The 15,894-nt window shown below is 45.8% G+C and overlaps 1 protein-coding gene across 1 annotated transcript in view; it reads right to left on the bottom strand.

The window, feature by feature from the left end:
• Nucleotides 1-1,764: 1,764 nt before the first annotated feature.
• LRP6 (LDL receptor related protein 6) overlaps nucleotides 1,765-15,894 on the bottom strand; it is a 63,996-nt gene continuing 49,866 nt past the window's right edge. The window contains exons 17-23 of the mRNA XM_081330695.1: nucleotides 14,668-14,793; nucleotides 12,826-13,062; nucleotides 11,516-11,626; nucleotides 10,068-10,298; nucleotides 9,245-9,381; nucleotides 7,732-7,829; nucleotides 1,765-7,362 (exon numbers count right to left, since the gene is read on the bottom strand). Coding sequence (XP_081186821.1) covers nucleotides 7,071-7,362; nucleotides 7,732-7,829; nucleotides 9,245-9,381; nucleotides 10,068-10,298; nucleotides 11,516-11,626; nucleotides 12,826-13,062; nucleotides 14,668-14,793 — 1,232 coding nt within the window. The 3' untranslated portion in view covers nucleotides 1,765-7,070. The remainder of the gene's footprint in view (nucleotides 7,363-7,731; nucleotides 7,830-9,244; nucleotides 9,382-10,067; nucleotides 10,299-11,515; nucleotides 11,627-12,825; nucleotides 13,063-14,667; nucleotides 14,794-15,894) is intronic.

A 15,894-nucleotide genomic window follows, 5' to 3' on the forward strand; every position in this document is an offset into this window, starting at 1 on the left:
AATGGCTTTCTTTCTTTCTTTCTTTTTCTTTCTTTCTCTCTCTCTCTTTCTTTCTTTCTTTTTCTTTCTTGCTGGCCTCTCCAGTTGCCCAGGCGCTCTGCATTTGGCTTTGCTGCTGCCGCCTGCTGTGAAGCTGTGCCTTGCTATTTTTATTCCATTGTGCTGAAAAAAAATTAGAAGCGTTTTTTTTCTTCTTCCCCCCACCCTACACTTTTTCCCTTCCTCATTTCCCTATTTTTATTTTCATTTGTATTTTATATTACAAAATGTAATAAAAATTTAATATTATTATTCACATATAACTAAAACTGCAATCCAGAGTCCTCCTCATTAATCACGTATAACTGACACGGTAGAAACCCATCTCTAACCCTTGTCACACACAAACCTGACTTTTCTATCTCCTGCAATGATGTTACTGAGCAAAATTTCCCAAGCCTAAAAGATAATCCAGAGTACAACATCCCAAGAAAAGAATAGAATTTAGAATAGAGAATAGAATAGAGTAAAGAATATAATTCAGAAGAGGAGAGTAGAATTTAGAGTAGAGTAGAGTAGAACAGAATAGAAATATAAAATAGAGTAGAGTAGAATTTAAAGTAGAGTAGAGTAGAATAACAGAGTTGGGAGGGACCCTGGACAAATGGCTGTCTAGCCTCTTCTTAAAAACTTCCAGTGTCGAAGGACCCACAACTTCTGGTGGCAAGCTGTTCCACTGGTTAATTGTCCTCACTGTCAGGAAGTTTCTCCTTAGTTCCAGGTTGCTTCTCTCCTTGATGGGTTTCCATCCGTTGCTTCCTGTCCTGCCTTCTGGTGCTTTTGAGGAGAGCTTGACCCCCTCTTCTTTGGGGCAGCCACTCAAAGTGCTGAAATATGCTATCCTGTCACCCCTAGTCCCTCTTTTCACTAGGCTAGACATACCCAATCTGCCCTCTCTGTGGAGTAGGGGCAGGGCTACTATGCTCCCTGTCCATCAGATTTTTTTCCCTTTCTTTGCCCCCCCTTCCCTCCCGTGCTTGTAGCTGCCTCTGACCCCCCAATTCATGGGAGTTAGCATTGCCAGCACCTCTTTGTCCCGAGCTGCTTGTGCTAGGTCCGGTAACTGTCACCACCCAAGAGCTGTTTTACGGTTAGGGAATCTTTGGGGGATAAGCAACTAGCACCCCAATACACCCCCCATCTCCCCCACAGCCCCCAAGTTCTCCTGTTGACAATTGCCCGCTGCCCCAGGGCTTCTGCCTGCCAACCGATCGGCTGACGGCTATTTGCCCGGTGGAGCCAAAGGCCTTCTTGGTGAGAGGACCGGCCTGGAGGGCGTGGGGCAGGCGGCCAGGAAGAATATGAAAGAGCACCAGTGTGCGTTGCGTGGGCGCAAAGTTAAGATTGCTTAGCAGCCATTCAAATTTAGGGCAGACTCACAAAAAAATTAACACCCAAAATTCCCACATTGGGCCATCCACACTCGTGTGAAGGTGTTTTGGGTGCTCAGCACTCAAATAGACCTTAAAAATGGATTCGCTTAATGACTACCACACAAAAGGTTGTAAAATCAGGTCTGGTCACACAGTGACCTGCTTTACAGTCATCACCACTTATTAGCATAATTGTCACTTAGTTTAGATCTAAACCAGGGGTTTTCAAACTTGGCCCTTTTTATGACTTGTGGACTTCAACTCCCAGAATTCCTCAGCCACTGTTGCCCAGTTTGAAGACCCCTGATCTAAGCCATCCATGCACTCAATAGACTTTCGGACCAAATTTATTATTTTAAAAAAATTGATTTATTTATTACAACTCCATTTATAGTAATAATAAATGAAAAAAAGGATGAGGAACTTTGTACAAGAGTTATGTACAGCTTGCAAGTAAAACATTCTTTATTTTACAGTACAAACATTAGCGATTCGAGTGAATTGGGCTGACCAAATGTTGGCCATCATCATATATCCTTGCAAAGCACCATCATACAGACATTTATGAACGTATTTTTTGGATTTTTTTTTAAAAAAAAGACAGTTACAAAGTTTAAAAGTTACAAAAACAAAGCAAGAACATTCAAAGGTTCAAAAGCAGCACAGGATCCTTCACTTAAGAGCAGAGGTGGGCAACCACAGCCCCTCGATGACCTACAGACTTCAACTCCCAGAACTCCTGAGCCAAAATGGCTGGCCCTGGAATTCTGGGAGTTGAAGTCCACAAGTTGTTCAAGCACTGTAGCTGCCCCACCCTGATAGAGAGACAAGTCTTGCTTCAGCTTTATTCACCGTTTTCCCTAGATTGGCTTAAAAATAAAATAAAATAGCACAATTGAACAGGAAGACCGGGTCTTGTTTCCTTTGGGGGGCCAGGAGGGGCTTCCCCTTTTAACTTCTCTTTGACATTCTCTGCTACTGCGAACTTTCCCAGTTTGTTTCCTTCTGGAGTTAAAAGGGGAATTTCTTTGTGGCAGTTTCTACGGACAGCCTTGGTTGAAATTACATTTCCAATATAAAAGCAGCCCTTGGGATCAAATTAACCAGTCCCTTTTAACTCATATATCTACATAAAACACACACCTTCCTTTGTAGGCCCATGTAGTACAAAACTGGATGAATAACAACATGCTTTACAACCCCCGTGAGGTGTTTCTTAATAAGATTTGACTGGGCATCGACCTTCCTAAGCTGCCTACATTTGGGACATGTGTTGAAACTTTCCATTTTTCATTTATCCAAAAAATAAAAAAAAAATCCATTCCTTTATAACGATTTAGCTACTGGTCAAGCTGTTTCCATTACTCATTTCGTATTTTAAAAAGATTTCAGATATTTAAGCCCCTTAGGTAAAAACTAGCAGTTGTTAGCATGTTTCCGTGGATTTTTACAGGTCCTTCTTATTTAAAGTAATTAAAAATAATAATTTTAAGTATTTTTTTAAAAAAAATTAAATAGTTTTTCTTGCAGAAAATGCATTCTGGGGGAGAGGTGGTTTATCTTAAGAACATTTTAAAACCAGCCGCAAAGCTTCCTAAAACTGGTTTTCCCAGCTTTACGTCTTTACCAAAGCAAACTAATCCGTTTTTAGAACGGAAGAGAATCGGAGGAGATGGGAAATACTGAAGTAAGGTAAGGCAGCTTCCCTTGCCTACGGACCTGCAGCCATCACCCATCTGAGGCGCAACTAAAATTGGAGAATTTCTTCAAGGAGAGGTGAAATAAGCGGAAGGAGGCAGGTGCTCGGCCACATCAAAACACGTTACCTGCCAAGAGAGCTGCAAAAGTGTACTGGCTTTATAGCTTTGGGCACGATCAGATTAATCAAACTCACTGCTTCTTGTTGCAAAGGGCTAGTAGGTCTCTTTTCAGTAGATGCCTGCCTCTCTTAAAAGTCTGAGAATGAATCTATCCTTCTGCTGAGCTGAGCTGTCCACCGAACGTCCCAGAAGCCACCAATTCAGATCTGAGCGACTTATGTCTCTAGTATCGGAACGGATCTGCTCCAGGGCTCTGCGGCTTACATTTTCCAGCTGGGAGGAAATTTGTCATTGTGAGAAGCAAGAAATTACGGCGAACTGGAGGGCCAGCGTAAACCTATTTAGACCTGCAAATCAAGCTGGTAAGGAAGAGGCCGTTTCCTTACACGTGCGTGGATTGACATTACATCACCCTGGGAATCCTTTGCCTCTCTGCGGGCCTCTTCTGGTTCACAAGTCTTGGGGATCCTTGGTGGGAGTCAGGTCAAGAGTGAGGGAAGCCAAAGGCAGCAATTCTCCGAGACGCCCCCTGGGTGTACCGCTAACACCCGGGGGGGGGGGTCTCTTTCTCACCCGAAAACAAGGGATTCAAGCTCAATCTATTTGCACAGAAGAAGTGCAGAGTCTCTCACGGGTAGTCCTCAACTTTGCAACCGTTCATTTAGCAACTGCTGGAAGTTACGACGCTGCTGAAAAAGTGACTTTCAAAATCCTTGTGCCTGTAACCGTCGCCGCAGCCCCTGGTCGAAGTTTGGGCACTTGGCAACCGGCATGCGTTGACAACGCAAACAGAGTCATGTGAGCAACAACTCCTGCCACCTCCCCACAAGGCAAAGTCAACAAGGGCAGCCAGGTTCGCTCGGCAACCACACGGTTTACTCAACTGTGATGATTTGCTCAACAACCGTGGGAAAAATGTCACAAAATCAGCTGCAGCTCACTTAACAACCAAACTGCTGGTCCCAATTGTAGCCACAAGTCGAGAACTACCTATAAGCTCAAACGCCTTATCAGAGAAAGAGGCACAGAGGGCCCTGGGCGACAAAAAAATGGCTGCCCCAAGCACATTTCTGAACTGACAATGCGAAGTTCCTTACTCCTTTTGTGCCACTTCAATGAGAGGGGTGCACATTTAAAGAGACGTACAAGAATAAGAAATTAAATCTCACCAGTCCTAATTCACACCACTTCAGATGCTCCTGGTATCTTTTGGACTAAAGCAGCGTCTCTGGCAACCTGAGGATGGGCAGACCAATTCCCAGAATTCCCCAGCCAGCATGAAAAACAAACACTGGCCTGAGAGACACGGGCAGCTGTCAGGCTTAAAAGAGGACCTAAGAGAGAACTCCCGTTCCCATCCAAACCATCCCCGGCACCCAAAGCGTTTGTCCAAAAACAAAGAGGGCTTTTCTCCTTGTACACATTTGTCCAGAAGAAAATTCCACTGACCCTATTAAAGTCCACTTCCAAGTCAGGCTACTTGCAAAGGAAATTCAGAGAGAGATTTGGCTTAAAAGCACCCTGACAACTTCAGGTGTCGTCCATTTCGATGTGGTGTGTAAACGCCGCCGGATGAAACCTAACAGAAAGCTGGTTAGCGCACGAATCTCCCGAAGCCAGTTTGGGGGCCTGAAAATGTCAGGATTGAGAGGACCTAGTCGCCTTTTTATCTCAAAAGTTTTGTTCTGGAAGGGAAGCGGAGCCCTGCCCCGTAACGGAAGGTCTGTGAGGCAGAAGGAAAGTCACGGCCCCACCACCCAAGGCGGGCACAAAAGACCCAAAACCTAGAGAGGAGGGCTGCGGATAGGCAGTCTCCCAGTTTTAACCTTTCACACCTTTAAACGCCTTGGGGAAATTTGGCAGAAATATTTCCTCTGCTATGTTGGCAGTTCCCGTTGCAGGACTTGAGTGCCAGGTGAGTCACGACACAGCAGGAACAGCAAAGTGGGGAAACCTTTTCAGGGGCTCACACTGGGGTAACTGGACCAGCTTTTCCAATACACCCCTAAGCCGATACAGCAAGGAGGACACCTAATTACACTTCCTTGTATTTATGGTTACGGAAGTGCCTAAACACCCGTGTCCCAAAATCCAACAATGGTTTTCAACCGGCACAAAATGAGGTCGATGTTATCTCCCAGGGACTGTTTAAAATCTCTGCACGCTCTTCAGTCCCAAAGTTTGCAACTCAGAGCATCCTCAATAAAAGCTTCAGTTGCTCCCTGTCTGCTTTACAAAAAGAAAGCTGGAAACTGCTAGAATTGGAGAGTTTTTTCGGTAACGTATAATGAAGACAAGTGAGCAGCCTCTTATCACCAAGATTAAAAAAAAAACAACCATCAGCGGCATAAAAAGCTGAGAAAATATTCTGAGAAAGAGGAGGTTCAGAAAAGGCCACTCACAGCGGTTCAGGCTTAAGGACTATCGTTTTGCCAAAGCAGCAGGAAGGAGCCGGTCGGCGTCACAGGCTGCAAAGCCAGGCTTTGGCCAGGCTGGTGTCGCCCCAGTGAGAAACAGCACTTCCGGTAAGGGTGTAACCAGACTGGAAAAAAAGTGTTTGCAAGTTGCTCGATAAAGGGGGGGGGGAAATAGCATGATTTAAAATACAAGCTGTACGTGGCGATTCAGTGCAATGTAGTCACTGAAAGTACTGCAAGAATACACGTTTTCCTTTACATTACACTAAGAATACAACATCCGCTTTTTATAAATATGACACCTATATGTTCTATTCTTTGTGTGATTAAAAAAATAGGGCTCCTACTTGGGGGCACCGAAGCCTACCAAAAAGCTGAGGGAAAGGTTTTTCAGAGGTAATTAACCCTTGTCTCAGGTATGAAAACATTACTGACATGGTAAGGAGAAATAATCCGATTGTACTGGCAGGTAGAAATGAAAATCATTTCTTGCATACACCCATAATCTCTCTCTAGCGCACACACACACACACACACACACACACACAGAGCCTGCTCATCAAAGACTCGGACCCTGCTTCCTGAAGGAACGGCTAGCAGGTGGCGGAGCCGCCTCCACTCCAGATCTCGAGCATTTTTGCCCACTTTGGATCCCGCTGCCAAGACATTTCCACGGCCTCGGACCAAAGCCACGTGCCACACGACGACGGAACGTCAGAATAGGGACCAAGAGCTGGTAGCGTGGAACATCGGGGACAATTCCAGCCATGGGAAGTCCAGGAAATGTTCAGACTGTCTTGAGTGCTCCAACAGCCCCATTTTTGTAGAAAGCGAAGCTCTCGGTGCGCAGATCTGTCTGGACAGCGGTCTTCAAGGTTAGCTTAACTGCTCACCTCTCAGGAGTAAAAAAAAGCCCCTTAAGTTACTCAGCTCTTTGCAGATATTTTTAAATGCTGCTTTGTGGTGCCTGTCCTCTCATTCTTTTCCTTGCTTCCCCCCCCCTTTAAAAAAAAACAAAAAAAACCACCACCACCCACGTCCTCCTCCTCCTCCTTCGTCTTCTTTTTTGATATTTGGCTCACTGAACAGCAACCTCCCGGTCCTTCTGCTTCCTTACGCGCTCGGTCCCTTCACGGATTTAAGGCATCTTCTTGTGTTCCATTTGGAAAAATAATAATAATAACAATAATAAAAAAAACATCGTATACAAACTTTAAAAATTTTCTTATGTCACAAAGCAGCAATTTCTGTTTTAGGAAAATATATAAATAACCTCTTTGCTCCCTCCCTCACCCCAGTCTACAAAAGGCCACCTCCCCGGGCCAAACGTTTCAACTGTACATGGGAGATTTCGCCCCCGCCTCCTCCTCCTCCTCCTCGAGGGCAGGCGGCACCCTTCACACAGCCCAGCCGGAGGCGCTTCAGGAGGAATCGGTGCAAGGAGAAGGAGGGGGTGGGTAGAGGTGGTGGGTGTAACTCCGCTCGGTGTAGGGGGAAGGGGGGCAGCTTTCACAGTTTTCCTCCGCAGACAAGTACTGGCTGCGTGGGGTGGGGGGCGGGGGCGTGGGCTCGGAGTCGTAGTTGAGGTCGCTGGCGTAGCCTTTGCCCCCCACGGTCACCATCCGACGGCTGGGTGCGTAGTCGCTGTCACAAACGTCGGTGCTGCACGGGGTTGTGGGAGGTGCAAAATGCCGGTAGCTGTACGGCCTGTAACTGGGCAGAAAACATGAAGAGGCGGTCAGCACTGACCCCTGGAAGCAGCCGAAGGTCTGCTCCAGCCACGTGGCGCTGTGTCATCCGTGGCCACCAAAGAGGACCTGCTTTTGGGACTGACTTCCTCTTATAGGGCGGGCGACTCTTAGATGAGCTCTCAAAATGGCTCCCTGGGCGTTCTCCACCAAGCCGGCTTTCCAAAAAAGCGCCCTATTTCCACGGTAGTTGAACCAGCCATCGAGCCTTCCACGGAAAGCCCAGCCCAGGTGGTCCTTCTTTTCTCCAGAGGCCACGCAAACCGCCGCCAGGAAGTATCCTGCACCTACCAGCAAGTAGCCCAAAGCTCAGACTGGGGACACGCGGCCTTACCTGTACGATCTGTGTGTCGAAGGACTGTTGGAGGAATAACCAAACTCCATTGTGTAGCGAGAGTCCTCTGTGGCCGGTGACGGAGGAGGGTTCAAAATCTTTAAAGGGAGAAGAAAGGGGGTGTCAAGTTCAAAAGAAGCACTTTTGCACTGTATTGTTCCAAGGAAGCATTCTTCTCCACGCTAGGAAGGCCATCTGCACTGAATGCCAAACTGAAGTTTATTCCGTACACCACAGCGCTGCTTTAATAGAGATATTTTCTTTTCATTAGTTATATTTAAATTTAGATTTCTTTCCCCCTGGTGTAACTGCAAGCCATCTTTCCCATTGGGATTCTGACTATCTTCAGATTGATTTGCATTCTCTGTCCCTGGTATTTTCAACTGGAATTGAATCCTTTAAGGACGTATTTACTTAATAATAACTTTATAAATTGCTTTTCTGCTTAAGATCAAAGCAGTGCTTAGTGCAGTGTTTCTCAACCTTAGCAATCTTCAAGATGCGTGGACTTCGGTTCTCAGCCAGCACAACGGATGCTGAAATCCACACATCTTGAAGTTGCTAAAGTTGGGGAACAGCGGCACGGAGAATAAAAAATAAAATAAAACCAACAGTTATAGCCGTTTCTTCTCAAATCCCGTGATAAACTTTCTATAGTAGGTTTTCTTCAAATGACATTAAAGCGAATACCCAAAATGATAATTACTTTTATTCTATTCACTATATTTATTTTCTTACCCTTCCTTCTTGAAGACCCATTCTTCATAAATAAAATTTAAACTGACCAATAGAGAGTATTTTGTTCAGCTAATTTCCCCAAAGCCAAAAAAACCCCTCCACCAATATACAAACTGAACGTTTTATATTAGCCAGGATCCCATTCAATTACTCCACTAGACCTCCCGAATCAGGCTGGAATTTCCACAATGATCAACAGATGCCACAACTATGAGAAATCAGGCTGCCTTTCCCACAAGGATGCTTAAGGATTCCCCTTTCTCCTGCAATTTTAAGCAAATGATCTGAACTTTTAGAAAGAGTACATAAACAAGATCTATTTCGGGATTCAGCTTTGCGGTGACTTTCTTGGCACAACTTTCTTTGGGTGGTGCCCTTTGTTCACTGTTAATTGCTTCAGGTTATAATTTTTGTACTTTAAAATTTGTCCATGTATTTTATTGGTCTGCGAAAGGGAGGGGGAGGAAGGAAGGAAGGTAGGAGAGGAAGGAAGGAGAGGAAGGAAAGGAGAAAAAGGAAGGAAGGAAACAGATTGAAAGACCAGCAGAAAGTGTTTGTGAAAGAATATAAGTGATCAGAATATGCTCCTCCTCGTAAAACGCCACCAAGAGAGGGAAGCCGGACAGGGCAATGTGGTCAATTCCAACTTTTCAGGCAAACGAAGCTCACGGTTTCTCCCATGCGATTCACACGCTTCTATCAACTTTACTGAACTGCTTCAGTTTGTGCTGGGAACCCATCTTCCAGATTTGGATCGAAAGAAAAAGCCTCTTACTGGAGGGAAGTAGGTCCCTTTGATGCTGGAGGAGCTGCTGGAGGAGGCCCCCGTGACGTGAGCTCTGTCGTAAGGCGGGCCGCTGCTTCCTGCCATGATGCTAAGAGAGCTGATCACAGATTTACCACGGGACATTCCTAAAAAAAAAAACAAAAAAAAAAAACAACCAAGGGAATTCGGTTAAAAGGCTTGGAGGAACAGGTACGTATTCGAGCACCATGGGTCCAGGAGTCCTGCTCATGATCACAGTGACCAAGAGGCCGCTCCAACGGATCCCTCTTCAGGCACATTTGCATTTCTTGGCAAAGGCTGGAAAGGAGGAAGGGGACAAGGCCAACGATTTCGGCCCTGGGGATCTGGAGCAGGGCCAGGGCCAGGCTCGGTGAGGAGCAAAGCGAAGCAGAAAGGCGGAGGAGGGCAACTCTTTTGGCAGGGAGAGGCTTAATAAAGAACGCATCCGACAAAGTTATCGGGAGTTTAGCTCGACTCACACATTGCAAGACTTGGGCTTATTTCTGCTAAGATTTATTTGGCCAGTTGGCGCACCAGCTTGCTTTTTTCTTGGGGTGTCTGTGCACCAGGCTGCTAGGTCTACTTTTCTTACTTTAAAACACTTCGTGCAGGGGTCTTCCAACTTGGCCCTTGGATGACTTGTGGAATTCTGGGAGTTGAAGTCCACAAGTCACCCAAGGGGCAAGTTGGAAGAGCCCTGACTTCAGTGTTTTCTGAACCATTTCCAACACTGTTAAAAACTCTGGTCGAGGCGCGTCAGCAAACGTTCAGGGGCCTCTCTAGGAAGAAAAGATGGAGGATGGAAGCTGACCTGGAAGAGATCCCGAAAGCGAGCCTGGGTGAGGCACATAACCCAGAGGCACAGAAGACGGCCCATGGACCACGTAGTCATTGGCCACTGTTTCCCCGTCTCCTTTCATGCGTGGGCACAGCACCCTCTGGCAGACAAAGTACACAGCCCCAACGACAAAAACCGTGAGAATCACACCGATGATGGAGCCGATTGTGTTGGAGGCAGGTGGGGCCGGTTCTTCGGTTGTGTCTTAAAGGAAGGAGAAAAATCAGACTTGGCTGTATTACTATTATCCTTCTCCTATGCTACCTTCTCTTACTGGCATCATCATTATGGTTACTATTGTTACTCTGTTGCTTTGTATGTACATTGAGAGCTTATGCACCAGAGAGAAAATAAGGTAAAATATAATGGTAGTATTAGTTTAGTATTAGAACAGTACAAGTATGGTATAGTATTAGGATAGGATTATTCTACTCTACTCTACTCTACTCTACTCTACTCTACTCCACTCCATTCCTTCTATATTCTATTCTATTCTATTCTATTCTATTCTATTCTATTCTATTCTATTCTATTCTATTCTATTCTATTCTATTCTATTCTATTCTATTCTTCATTCCACTATTCTATTCTATTCTATTCTATTCTATTCTATTCTATTCTATTCTATTCTATTCTATTCCATTCCATTCCATTCCATTCCATTCCATTCCATTCCATTCCATTCCATTCCATTCCATTCCATTCCATTCTACTCGTGGTGGTGTAGTGGTTAGAATGCAGTATTGTAGGCAAACTCTGCCCATAGTCTGGAGTTCAATCCTGATGGGGTTCAAGGTTGAGTCAGCTTCCCATCCTTTCAAGGTTGGTAAAATGAGGGCCCGTTTTGTTGGGGACAAGAGGCTGACTCTGTGAAGCACTGTGAAGCGGTATATAAGTGCTATTGCTATCCTATCCTATTCTCCCTAACCCTATTATTTCTATTTCTATTCTAATGTGTTCTGAAACCTGCCCAGTTGTATTAACGGAAAGAGGAAAATATCCTGAAGTAACTTACCTCTTTCACTATATTGATACTTGACACAAAAACTGAATAGTAAAGCTTGAGCATCTCCTCACAAGAGCAGCCTTCCACATGGTGTACCAATTAAAGCAAAATTACAGAGAACAAACCACTCCGAGGGCTCCTCGGCCCTCTCTGAGCTTGGCTCTCTCCTTGTGGATGTTTCATTACCTCCGTGCAAATCAAACTCAACCTGCCCTGTCTGGATGGACACAGCAGAATGTTATTGAACGTGAAGGTTTGGGTTGAGCCTGCAATTCAGGCAAAGTAAATTTTATCGTTTACTTCTTTTTTCCACCCCGCTGAGTAATTCTGACTCCCTGCATCTTACAAGAAAAGAAAAGAAAATGGAACAAAACCAAGAGGAAAAACATAAAACAAAATTTACGGCTATACTTACAGCAGCCCTGTTCATCTGAATTATCATTACAATCCAGGCTGTGATCACATTTCTTGCTTTTCCCAATGCACTGGCCACTCGCACACCGGAACTGGTCAGTTAAACAAAGCACTGGGGGACAGAAAGCAGATCCATCATTGAGGGATGAGAACAATATTTAAAATTGCAGGTTAGATATTTCAACATAAAAACACAGGCCACTAACAGCGTCGGTGAAAGTTTTAGACTAAACAAAAGCAAGTTCCCTATCGTGGATCACCTTTATTATTCTGTATCTTATTTAAAAATTTACAGCTTGCTCCTTAAGATAAATTTTCCCAGGGAAGTGCACGACGAAAAGTACATTTTCAAAGCCATGATCTGGCCAAACTAAACACACAGATTAACTAGGGATTTCAAAGGGGGGAGCAGCTTATTCGGGAGGAAAGTGGGCCTCGCAGTAACTTACGCTGCTTAGACCAGGGGCGGGCAACCTTGGCTCTTTTATGACTGGTGGACTTCAACTCCCAGAATTCCTGAGCCAGCATGGCTCAGCTTGGAAACCTCTCCCTTTCCCCTCAGCGTGGCTGGCTGAGGAATTCTGGGAGTTGAAGTCCACAAGTCATACAGCGGCCTAGGCCTAGGCCAGGGGTAGGCAACCTTGGCTCTTTTATGACTTGTGGACTTCAACTCCCAGAATTCCTGAGCCAGCTTGGCTCAGCTTGGAAACCTCTCCCTTTCCCCTCAGCATAGCTGACTCAGGAATTCTGGGAGTTGAAGTCCACGAGTCATAAAAGAGCCGAGGTTGCCTACGCCTGGCTTAGACTAAGGCCAGCATTTCAAACAATGCCAGGATTGCATTGCGAAGGAACAAAAAAACAAAAAATGCACTTGCTGGCCACAAATGGTGGTCAACACTGCCGACTACAAGGAGTCCTTGACTTACAACCATAATTGACCCCAGCAATTACAGGCAGTCCGCAACGCACAACGGTCCACTGGGTGACCGTTCGAAGTTACAACGGCACTGAAAAAAGTGACCTGACCATTTTTCACACTGACGACCACTGCAGCATTCCCACGGTCACGTGATCTACATTGGGACGCTGGGCAACAGGCATGTACTTACGACGGTTGCGCTGTCTTGGGGTCACGCGGTCCCCTTTTGCGACCTTCCGACATCGAAGCCAATGGGGGAGCCAGATTCACTTAATGATTGTGGCACGAGAGGTCGTAAAGGGGGCAAAACTGACTTAACCACCGGCCTGCTTAGCAACGGACATTTCCGGCTCCGCCGTGGTCGTAAGTGGACGACTCAGGAGCAGGAGTACCTTGGCAGTTCTTTTCGTCCGAGTTGTCCTGGCAGTTGGGTTCCCCGTTGCACTGCAGGCTGGCGTCCACGCATTGCCCACTCTGGCACTGGAACTGGGCCTCCGAGCACAGGGGGCAGCTCTTCTCGTCGCTGGCGTCTTCGCACTCCGTGAAGCCGTCGCAGCGCCAGGCCAGCGGGATGCAGTCAATCTCCCCCGTCTGACAGGTGAACTGCTGTGGGGAGCAGGTCGGAGGCTCTGTTGGGGACAGGAGGGAGGGAAGAGGCTGTTTTCAGAGGCAGCGAGGAGGAGGAGGAGGAGGAGGAGGAGGAGGAGGAGGAGAAGAAGAGGAGGAGGAGGAGGAGGAAGATGAGAAGCCGTCTGAAGAGAGCAGCAAATGTCTCTGCGGAATTACACATCTGGAAGACATAAATTAGGGACTTGCTTGACTGAACTCTCTCTGCCCATCAGCAAGGACTCTGTCTACAATAGCTAAACATCCATATACAATAGCCATAGCGCTCTAGACTTATATACCGCTTCTCCGTGCTTGACAGCCCTCCCTAAGCGGCTTATAGAGTCAGCCTGTGGCCCCCGACAATCCGGGACCCCATTTTACCAACCTGGGAAGGACGGAAGGCTGAGTCAATCTTGAGCCGGCCAAAATCGAACTGCTGGCAGTGGGCAGTCAGCCTGCAATGCTGCCTTCTAACCACTGCGCCACCAGGGCTCAATACAAATGCAATTGCCACACTGAGACAGAAGGGGAAAGACACACTTCCTCCAGCTGTCAGGGGAGCTGTTGCGCCAGACCTCTGCAGAAAAAAATATTGCCCGGCATCTTAAAGATTAAGCAATTTATTACTATAGGAATTTTTGTAGATCGTAGTTCCATGATCCAAACAGGTGCCAAAACCACCTGCATAAGTCAACTGTGACCTATTTGGGATGGTGCAAATCTGTAATTAATCTGTCACTATGCTCCACTGAGTATGCCTTAGGAATTCCATCGTTTCACGAGAAACGTCTACTTTCACACTTTAAAAAGTGCCAGCTTCCACACCCCACTAATGCAAAGACGTGCTCAGAAGCCAAAGCCATGGATGGCTAAACATTCCAACAGCCCTTTTCTCCTCCCTGTGACTAACAAAATCAAAACAAATCATTCTAGGAATAAGAGCCACCAAACAGGCATCGAGATTATTCCATTTAAATTCTTCCTTTCCTCCAGGAACTCACTGGGATACACACAGCACCTTTGCCCACTTCATCACAACACACACTCGGTGAAGTAGCTTGCTCTGAAAGCAGGGCTTTGGCCCAAAGACACCCCGTGACCTGATGGGAAGACGGAACTTCAACCGGACTCTCCATGCCATAATACCCTGGCCTTGCCCCTGCCTCCATTTCTTTGCCTTAAAATTTGCAGAATGTAGATAGGGATCACATGGATTTCTGAACATCAATACAGAATGCACACACAAACAAATACATTAAAAATATAGAAAATGGGGGGGAAAAACACTCCTGCCCTTAAGGGAAGTATTAATTTCTACCTAAGTTGTTGTTGTTGTTGTTGTTGTTGTTGTTATATTATTATTATTATTATTATTATTATTATTATTATTATTATTATTATTATTATTATTATTATTATTATCAACGTATGGCATTGTTACGGTAGCTAGGAGACCACAACGCTACTGCAGACTAATCCTTCGGCTTGCCACCCTCTTATAGGACACGCTTGCGCACTTCCCAAAATGTGCCACCGGAGGGCGAGCTCTCCAGCATCGCTGGGCCACTGCACCTCTTTCTTCTACCTGAATCAGGAATGCCTTAAAAAAAAAGAGAGAGTCTTACCTCCGCAGGAAAGCTCGTCTTCAAGCAGGACTAGATGCATGGGACAAGAACAGCGGGTGGTCCCGTCGCTTTTTATGATGCAGATGTGAGAACAGCCACCATTATCTTGGGAACAGGGATGCTGTCCTGAAAGAGGAAGAACATGGTGGAGCAGTGGGCTAATGCCTCCTTAAGTAACACCAGCTGCCTGCAATTAGTGCAGGTTCGAGTCCCACCAGGCTCAAGGTTGACTCAGCCTTCCATCCTTCCGAGGTAGGTAAAATGAGGACCCAGATTGTTGGGGGCAATTAAGCTGACTTTGTAATAATGCCGCTTGGGGTGTGTGTGAAAGCCCTAATAAGCAGGCATATACATAGAATGAAGGCTACTGCTAAGCTTGTAAGCCGCCCTGAGCTTGTAAGCCGCCCTGCTAAGCTTGTAAGCCCGCCTTCGGAGAAGGGCGGGATATAAATGGAATTAAAATAAAAATAAATAAATAAACATTCGCAAACGGCATTTTACAGCTCAAACACCTGTTCGCTTTTTTTAAAAAAAATTAAAAAAAAAATTAGAGAACTATAGATTTCAAACCACCTCCTAGAAAAACAAGGGTGGCTCAAAATCTCCACAAAGATCAGCTACCTCTCCAGTAGCAACACTTCTTTGGAAAAGAACAAATGATTTAAGCAAGAAAGGCAAAAATTAAGGGCAAATTTTAGCACCAAAATTTCTTTTCAATGTCTTGGAATGCAAATGCGAAGCCATCTCTGCATGATTATGTTTCTGGGAAGATTCTAGGATCAGCCGAGTATCCCAACAGGCTTAAGATGGCCATCCAACTTACTGACGCACCTTCCTTCCAAAGACAGCTAGATAACAAAAAAATAAGCTGCAAATCTAACATTTTCCTGGGGGGAGGGGGGGGAATCCTTCTAGCAATGCCTGTCATTCTGATGCAGCCAAAAGCAGATGCTGCAAGGCTGATGATGCCGAAGTTTCATTTGGGAAGGGACCAACCCCGACTTCCAAGAAATATGGCTTTAGAACGTAAAAAAAAAATAATCACAATTTTATCAACTGAGCTAAAAATTACAATCTAAAAACCTAAAAGAGGTGAAGTCTCTTGTCTTGGGGGAAAAGCAGGAGTCCTGGAGGGTCCTAGCCAGGCCATCGTGAAAACACGGGAGAAGAGACATCCGCTTTCTCCAGGTGTCCCATCGGCTCATCTGACGAAGGCGTCCTTGTGTA

The sequence above is a fragment of the Vipera berus genome (assembly GCF_964194415.1).
Source record: "Vipera berus genome assembly, chromosome: 6".
NCBI classification, from domain to species: Eukaryota; Metazoa; Chordata; class Lepidosauria; order Squamata; family Viperidae; genus Vipera; species Vipera berus.